A 9,319-nucleotide genomic window follows, 5' to 3' on the forward strand; every position below is an offset into this window, starting at 1 on the left:
AGGGAGTACAACCCAGAGATTGGCCCTTCGTTGTTATTCATCTAATGGGTAACTCTTCTCTCTCTCTCCATTGATGCTACCTGACTCACTGGCTAGTTCTGCAAATTTCCATTTTTTAAAATTTCAGATTTACCTCATCAGTCTTTTTTTTCACATTCCAATTACAGCATCTTCCTATTCTATTCTGTTTGTTACACTTGCTCTGTGACTATGACAACTAGCTTCAGGCAATTTGACTCAAACAATAGCAATGATAGATCGTTTATTGTCAGCCCAAAGGGTGTGGATGAAAACGCTGAAATACTCCCTAATTGTACCATTCGATTGCTTGGTATGACATTGCTCATATTGCAAAATTAACTGGGAGGAAGTGAAACATCACGCATTCTGTTCGGTGCTATGCTCTAAATATTTTGAAGTCTTTTAAATCAAAAACATATGATGTCATGAATTACAATAGAGCACTCCCAACTGTGTGAAACTAGTGGGGTCCTGAGACACTCAGATCAGGAAAACCCAATGGTTGCTTTTCCCTCCAACAACCCACAAAGGGCTATCGGCAGTGACACTGTGCTTTTGCTCCATTTCTCTGAGATAGGGAGGACCCATACTCTGCCTCACTGACGTATGTCCTCCAACCCTTTGATCAAAATGTTTGTGATGGGCACACAGTGTGAGGTGAAGACCATTGAAATAGCCTGCTGTAACATAGAGCCTGGCCTTGTGTGTGAGTAACATTCACTTGTTCTGGAGGAATTGCAATGCACGAGGATTAGTTGTTTCAAAATAGGGGAGAAAATTCTCAGGGTAAAAATATTGTTTCCTAATAGCGATGATTTTAATGTGGTTCGACGACGGCCATGGTATAATAGGTATGGTGCAATGTTGTTCCCGATTGTGTAAGCATTCTAGAGATACCTCTGTGGCGGTATCCTATACTCCTTCCTATCACCAATGCATGTCTTGCCCACCTACAAGAAACTGCAAAGTCACTGCCACACCCTCAACCAAAGGCATCTGAACTCTACTCCCATTATCACCACGCAGAAGTCAGGTTCTCAGTTAATGAACAGAACCAGCGAAACTACTTCCACCCCCACTGAAAGGAAGGGAGATTCCTGCTCCAGCTACATCAGAAAGCTGCAGGTTATGGCTGTCACACCCACCACACCACAAGGAAATATGCTCCCTGCTTCACACCCATAATGGATCTTGCAGCAAAATAACTCCGCGCAAGAGGTTATTTTCGTCCCTGCTCCACCTCCCACCGCAGACAGTGGAATTCCTATTCTAAACCCACTGCCAGATGATAGGATTCCTGATGCATTTCCCAACAGCAGAGTGGAATTCCTGTGCCATTCCTGTGCCATTCCTGCTCCACTACCAGCAGAAGACAATGGAATTTCTGCTCCATTCCCTCCACCTGACAGTGGGATTCCTGCTACACTTTCCACAGCAGACAGTAAAATTCCTGTTCCACTCCCACTGCCCGACCGTGGGATTCCCACTCCACTTCCCACCTGCATACAGTGGGATTCTTGCTCATTTATCCGGCTATGCTAATCAAAATTGATCGATTTAAGTTGATTTAATTTGAGGTAACTTTTCCAAGGTTGACGTTAATCCCAGCTTCAAACTTTTAACATTTACACTCAAATTTGGAGAATTTGGAAAGAAGGCTATAATATGTGACATTTGGAAGTGGTTGTATCTCATTGTTGAATGTAACAAAACAGTTCTGAAGCTGGCATTTGAGCTGCTTTGACAGAAACTGAATGACTAAGGATGACAATTGTTATGGTTCACCAATTTTGATTCTTACCTTGGAGTAGAGAGAAAAGGATAAATAAGATTGCAGGGAAAAATGAAATACGAGCTTTAGGAAGCATCCAAATGATTGAAATGCAACACTGCCATCTTTGGAGAGCCATTCTGAAAGAAAGCAAAATGAATATAAATAATCAAAGACCGATAGCCAGCTGATATTCATATCAATGCACATAGCCACTGACATTTTATTATACCTTATATCTGGGCAAATGAATGAAAAGATTTCACAGGTAGAAATTCTGCACCACTGTCCTATGAATTTCTAAAGAAGACATATATGGAATAGGAAGTGATGATGGGGAAGGAGAGCAGGGTAGTAGTGCCAGGGAGAAGAGTGGAGGGTGATATTAAGACAGGTTTAGTTTAGTTTAGTTTAGAGATACAGCGTGGAAACAGGCTCTTTCGCCCACCGAGTCCGTGCTGACCATCGATCCCCGCACACGAACACTAATCTACACACACTAGGGACAATTTATAGTTTTATACCAAGCCAATTAACCTACAAACCCGTACGTCTTTGGAGTGTGGGAGGAAACCAAAGTTCTCGGAGAAAACCCACGCGGTCATGGGGAAAACGTACAAACTACAGACAGGCAAGCACCTGTAGCCAGGATCGAACTCCGGTCTCTGGCACTGTAAGCGCTGTAAGGCAGCAACCCCACTGCTGTGCCACCGTACCATTTATAATAATAATAATAATAATAATAATAATAATAATAAATACTTTAGTAATCCCCTTTTCAGGGGAAATTCAGATGTCCTTGCAGCACACTAATAAAAAAACAACATAACATTAAAGAAGAAGTTTAACATTAAACATAAAAAACATTTATGGAAGGAATTCCATACCGAAAGTCCCTTTGAAACTGCAGCACAAATGATTGAGCAAAGGGAATTGGATGCAAAGAGATTCATTTTGGAAACACACAGGAATGGAGAAATATTCAAATTTTTTTTATTTCAAATATATTTGTAAAATTTGCAAATGTTTCATGTGTATGTCTCACAGTACACGTCTATTGCATTTATATTGAGGGAACCATGCCCTGGAGAACAGTATATTTCAAACACTGCCATGCAGTGTACAATACAAATATTATTCTCGTTAAATTTAAAGTAAAATTATAGATGTATGGGGGCAGAGGGCTGTGGCATTGAGAGTATCTATTCAGTCACAATATGGTGTTGGTATATTTGTTGAATGAGAAACCATGGGGAAAAAATAACCTGAAATTAATATAAAGTGGAGGTGTCAGATTACCGGGAAATAAGTAAATCAATTGTTCATATGACATTGTAACCCGAGTGAATAAAGTGACTGAGACAGAATGACTGCTTGTAATACTCAGCTACCCTTCTTTTTTTTCCCGTATTGTGGTTGGAACTTCTCTGCAGATATTTTTTTGATTAGTAATGTAAGATGACAGCAGCAAAATGATGAAATGTAGTCGAGAAATGTATTTTAACTTCTGGTGCAAATTATTATTGATCAGTTATGCAAAAATACAAGAGTTACATGAGGCGATGACTTTGTCATGCAGAACAGCATGGAGAACCGAGTCTTTTAGGTGAACAAATTTTTGCTATTCTCCTCATTTGATAAGATAGGAATATACTCCTTCCTTTATTGCTACAGCGACTACAGTTTAAAGGTACTTTCCTGCCCTGATGGAACTTTGAGATGCAAAATAAATGTAAGTTGTACCTTCTTTCTTTCCACACCTTAGACTTGATCGAAGCAGTAGCCCAATGACTACCAATATTCATCGCTGCCATTTCGGCATTCGGCACCCACCCAAACAAAATCTCTCCATGTGATTGAGATTAAAATATTGGAGCATAATGGTCACACCCCTACAGACCTCTGCCAAAGGATTGGTCAGGTGGGCATGGGATCAAGTGTATCCGTGGAGGAGTATAGAGGATTGAAAAGCATACTTAAGAAGGAAGCCAGGAGGGCAAAAAGGAGGCATGAGATAGCTCTGGCAGATAAAATTAAGGAGAATTCAAAGATAAAATTAAGGAGAATTCAAAGAGAGAGATTTGTAGCTATATTATGTCCTCAATTAATATTTGTGCTAAATGAAAGCAAAATGTACCATTCATTTCTAAAAATGATTCAAAATACCATAACATAAGACCAAAAGACCATAAGATATAGGAAAAAATTAGGCCATTCTGCCCCACAATGCAGCACAGTGGTGCAGCAGTAGTGTTGCATCTTTACAGAGCCAGAGACTCGGGTTCGATCATTACTACGTGTGCTTGTCTGTACGGAATATGTACGTCTCCCTGTGGCTGCGTGGGTTTTCTCCTGGTGCTCCGGTTTCCTCCCACATTCCAAAGACGTACAGGTTTGTAGGTTAATTTGCTTTGCTAAAAATTGTAAGTTGTCCCTAGGATAGTGCTAGTGTATGGGGATCGCTGGTTGGTGCGATGGGCCGAAATGCCTGTTTCCACGCTGTATCTCTAAACTAAACTAAACAATAAGCTGCAAGTCATCACTGACAACATAATAGAAGTCCATGAAAGGATGGACCACAAACCAGATATTCAGAAGGCAAAGGTTTTTACCGACATAACAATCCCTCTCCCATCCACCCTCCACAGTCTGACTATAAAAGTTCAAAGCAAAACCCTGAGAAATGTACATCATACTTCATGTCTCAGCAGAGGAGACATTGAGGATGAAATAAAGTGGGGTAACAGAACTAATGTGAATGGGTGATCGATGGTTGGTGCAAACTTGGTGGGTAGAAGAGGCTGTTTCATAGAAACATAGAAAATAGGTGCAGGAGTGCAGGAGTAGGCCATTCGGACCTTCGAGCCTGCACCGTCATTCAATATGATCATGGGTGATCATCCAACTCAGTATCCTGTACCTGCCTTCTCTCCATACCCACTGATCCCTTTAGCCACAAGGGCCACATCTAACTCCCTCTTAAATATAGCCAATGAACTGGCCTCAACTACCTTCTGTGGCAGAGAATTTCAGAGATTCACCACTCTCTGTGTGAAAAATGTTTTTCTCATCTCGGTCCTAAAAGATTTCCCCCTTATCCTTAAACTTTCCAAGCTGTATGTCTAAAAAACAAACAAATCGAAAAATCTTACAAATCGAAATGCGTTCTTTGCCAGACCAACATGTTTCTGCTCACACTCAGCCAGCTCTGGTGGTGAGTCAGATCTTCCACATGCCTGACACTAAGCACTTAACTTCCAGCTCTATCACCACAAACATGTTTCCAGGAGGATGGATGAACCACACAATCTCCTTGCAAAAAAATGTCATAAGCTAAATGATTTCTAGAAATTCGTTGACTACGACTGCTCCACTTGGAAAGGAGCAAATCTCCTCCAGACTTGATAACAGGAGCAGAAGCTATGAACAAACAGCAGAAGAAGCTCGCAATGCGTTCTGTCACCTGCCCCACATGAAGCATAGTCTGTGGATCCCATGCACACCCCATCAGCTATCTAATGGACTACAGAATTATTTTTTAAAAAGTGCAAACCACTGAGAAAGAAAATTAAAACCATTTCTAACCCAGGGCATCTTTACATGATTTCAGTGATGAGCCAATGGAACTATTAGAAGTTTGTCTGCTCTGCAGGGCACTATTCCAACTCCACTAGGAATGGTATAAACAGCTAATTCTTCACCATTTTTTGTGACATCTTACTATTAGGTTGCTGTGTTTATTTAGTCATAGAATTATACAGTGTAAAAGCAAGCCCTTCGGCCCAACTTGGCCACACCGGCCAACATGTCACAGCTACACTAGTCCCACCTGCCTGCATTTGGCCCATATCCCGCTAAACCTGTCCTATCCATGTACCTGTTTAACTGTTTATTAAACATTGTGATAGCCTCTGCCTCAACTCCCTCCAATTTAATTAATTGTTGCTACAATAATTGTTTCAGTTGAAATGTTTCTCCCTCTACAATTATTCTACAGAAAAAGTAGTCAAGCCTTTTTCAGATTTATCACAGTACACTGAATTATCAACCAGCAGCAGTGTATTTCTGAGGTGGTCCTGGTATACGAGGGTGGGTGCCAAGAGGAAATCATCTTCCCATTGAGAAATAACAAAAATGTTGTCTTTGTTGTCGGATTAGAGAATTGACTGAGACACAACAGTAATAAGTCACTGAATGACAGTAAGACTATGCATAACGCTGACATCGCTCGGCTTTAAAATCAGTAAGAGATATTATAAAACAATCTAGTCTCCACCTCTGCATCAATATTCCAGGAAGCCTTAATGATTTTTTGATTGAATTACCTTTTTTTTTTCAACACAAGAGCCCAGTCTCCACATTTCTCAAGGACTTTTGAATAATTAATATGAGCTAAACATAAAGTGATGGAGGAATTTGGCCGATTTGGTAGCATCTGTGCAGGCAATGGACACAGGTCGGGACCCTTCTTCAGTCTGAAGATGCGACCCGATTCAAAACATCGGCTGTCCATTTCCTCATCAGATGTTGCCTGACCCACTGAGTTCCTACAACACTTTGTGTTTAGCTCAAGGCCCCAGCATCTATAGATTCTGCTGTCTCCAATTAATATGTGCTACAGAGCGGAAAATCTTCCTCAGAGCTATCCAGCTTGAGATCGCCCTGGAAACACAACTCCATCAAAGTGACCATTGAAAATGCTACAGGAAGTACTCAGCGATCCAGACAGCATCTATGGAGGTAAAGGGATGGTGGACAATTCAGGTCGAGTTGCTACATCATATAGCAGCATCCACAGTCTCTTTTGCCATCAGCAAAGTGAGACGGTTGAAGGCGATGTTCAACGTGAGAGATGATGAGATAAAGGGGGAGGATGTGCTTGTGGAAAATATAAATTCCCTTTAACAGAACCATTTATTTTCCACCCAGAAATTGGCGACAAAGAATTCTGTTATCAAATCAGTCATGGTATTGATGGCAGACCAAAACACGTGATACTTTCTCGATCAGCATTGGCCATCCCATTCCATCATACAGTCATAGAGTGATACAGCGGGGAAGCATGTCCATCAGCCCAACTTGCCCACACCAGCCAACATATGCCCACACTAGTCCCACCTGCTAGCGTTTAGCCCATAGTCCCCCAAGCCTAATCTATCCATGTACCTATCTAACTTTTTCTTAAATTTTGGGATCAACTACCTCCTCTGGCAGCTTGTTCTACACACCCCACCACCCTTTGTGTGAAAAAGTTACCCCTCAGATTCCTATTAAATTGTTTCCCTTCACCTAAAACGTATGTGCTCTGTTCCTTGATTGACCTACTCTGGGCAGGAGACTCTATCTACCCAATCTATTCCTCTCATGATTTTATCACTCCTAACTCTAGCATCCAACTCCCCATCTACATCTCGTTGCCCTGACCAACATTCACAGTTCCAACCGCCAACCCCAGACCTCCACCATCAACCCAACCATGACCCATCACCAACCCTCAGCCTCAGTCCCAACCATCACCTCAAACAGAACCACCATCCCATCCCTAGTCTCCATCCTCAGCCCACTGACTCCCCTCAGTCCCAACCTCCATCCAACCCCAACCTGCAGCTCAACACCCACTCCTTAACCCTCAGCTAGTCCTCAGTAAAACCATTAGCCCCAATCCAATTATTAACCCCTGCTCCCAACTCTACTCCAACTGTAACCTAAAGTGCTTGATAACTCTTCCTTACCCTCAACCAACCATCGTAATTCTAATTGCCAGCTCACCATCACCATTTGAGGACCTTCCTCAAATCTAACCTCCAGACCATTCCCTTAACGCGATCTCCAGCACAAACTCCAGCCAACCTCCCTGGCACAACCTCTATCACAGACACCACCACCATTCCAGACACAACCACCACCCCTAAAAGTAACCACAATTCACCTCACACGTCCACCATCCCAGACACAACCATTATCCTAGACGCAGCCGCCTGCCACAAACCCAACCAGCATCTCAAATACAACCATCATCCCCAAAGCCAAACCAGCAACCCTATCAACTCTACCATCTATCCAGTCCCAGCCATCAAATCCCAACCCTACCTGTCGGAGGTGGCTGCACTAGGATCTGAGCAGTGTAATGTTCATTCTAGGGGAGGTGGCCGGTCAGCGTTCATACCGTTGGGGTCTGCTTCAACCTGTCAAACCGCGAACTTTGTTGATACTCGGCGCTGGCGCGGTGACTGTGTCTATCCGGTGCTGAAAGCAGCCAGCCTTGCTTGTCGGAGCCGATCTGTTCACAGGCTTTATTGTCGGATGTTTTCCGGGGAGTGCCCCGTCAGCTTCAAAAGGTGACAGCTTCTACTCGCTGGACGCTCCCAATCAGCAGCCTAAACTCTAAATTGAGGGGGCGGACTGAGATTCACCTAGTTTTCTCTCTCTCTCTCCCACACCCTCTGACTGTGCCAGGATCGGCAGTTTGACAACGCTTCAGTATATCGTGCTACTGCTGCCCCCAGCGAATCTAGCCTTGGCAAGGATTGAAGCCGACCATGGCCGGGAGCAGGTTGAAGTTCCCGGTTCTGCAAAGGGGTTTGTCGCGTCAAATAGCATTAACCTAGTCTTTATACAGTACACATTGATTGCAATAGTTTCCCAAACAACAAAGTAATGCATCAGGTGGAGGTGGAGCATTCGGGACCCGCTGATCAGGTTACATTCCTTGCCAATGACCGGGGGTATGACTGAGGCTGTTATCAGACTTGCTTTAGGATCTGCATGGTGTGAAGGTTAGAACCGAGGAACTACGGAGTTTACTAAAAAAAAAGACGCATAGTCCTGGAATTATTCAGCGGGTCAGTTAACATCTCTGGAGAACATGGATAGGTGACAGGTAGACAGAAATGCTGGAGAAACTCAGCGGGTGAGGCAGCATCTATGGAGCGAAGGACTAGGCGATGTTTCGGGTCGAGACCCTTCTTCAAACTGATGTGGGGGTGGGAAGAAGAAAGAAAGAGACGGAGACAGTGGGCTGTGGGAGAGCTGGGAAGGGGAGGGGAAAGAAGGAGAAAGCAGGGACTACCTGAAATTGGAGAAGTCAATGTTCATACCGTTGGGGTCTAAACTACCCAAGCAAAATATGAGGTGCTGCTCCTCCAATTTATGGTGGGCCTCACTCTGGCCATGGAGGAGGCCCAGGACAGAAAGTTCAGATTCGGAATGGGAAGGGGAGTTGAAGTGCTGAGCCACCAGGAGATCAGGTTGGTAATTGCGAACCGAGCGAGTGTTAGGCGAAGCGATCGCCAAGCCTACGCTCGGTCTGACCGATGTAGAGCAGCTGACACCTAGAGCAGCGGATGTAATAGATGCGGTTGGAGGAGGTGCATGTGAACCTCTGCTGTACATGGAAAGACTGCTTGGGTCCTTGAATGGAGTCAAGGGGGGAGGTAAAGCGACAAGTGTAGCATTTCCTGCGGTTGCAAGGGAAAGTGCCAGGAGAAGGGGTGGTTTGGGTGGGATAGGATGAATTGACCAGGTAGT

At 43.6% G+C, this 9,319-nt stretch overlaps 1 protein-coding gene across 8 annotated transcripts in view; it reads right to left on the reverse strand.

The window, feature by feature from the left end:
* LOC129702883 (adhesion G-protein coupled receptor G2-like) overlaps positions 1-8,798 on the reverse strand; it is a 124,132-nt gene extending 115,334 nt beyond the window's left edge. For 5 of the 8 annotated variants that reach the window (XM_055644949.1, XM_055644953.1, XM_055644950.1 and 2 more), the window contains exons 1-2: positions 7,883-8,798; positions 1,823-1,932 (exon numbers count right to left, since the gene is read on the reverse strand). In XM_055644949.1, the coding sequence (XP_055500924.1) occupies positions 1,823-1,931 (109 nt within the window). In that variant the 5' untranslated portion in view covers position 1,932; positions 7,883-8,798. The remainder of the gene's footprint in view (positions 1-1,822; positions 1,933-7,882) is intronic. The other 3 variants (XM_055644951.1, XM_055644947.1, XM_055644946.1) reach the window with 2 other exon arrangements.
* Between the last annotated feature and the right edge of the window lie 521 nt (positions 8,799-9,319).

This window comes from Leucoraja erinacea, chromosome 13, assembly GCF_028641065.1.
Source record: "Leucoraja erinacea ecotype New England chromosome 13, Leri_hhj_1, whole genome shotgun sequence".
NCBI classification, from domain to species: Eukaryota; Metazoa; Chordata; class Chondrichthyes; order Rajiformes; family Rajidae; genus Leucoraja; species Leucoraja erinaceus.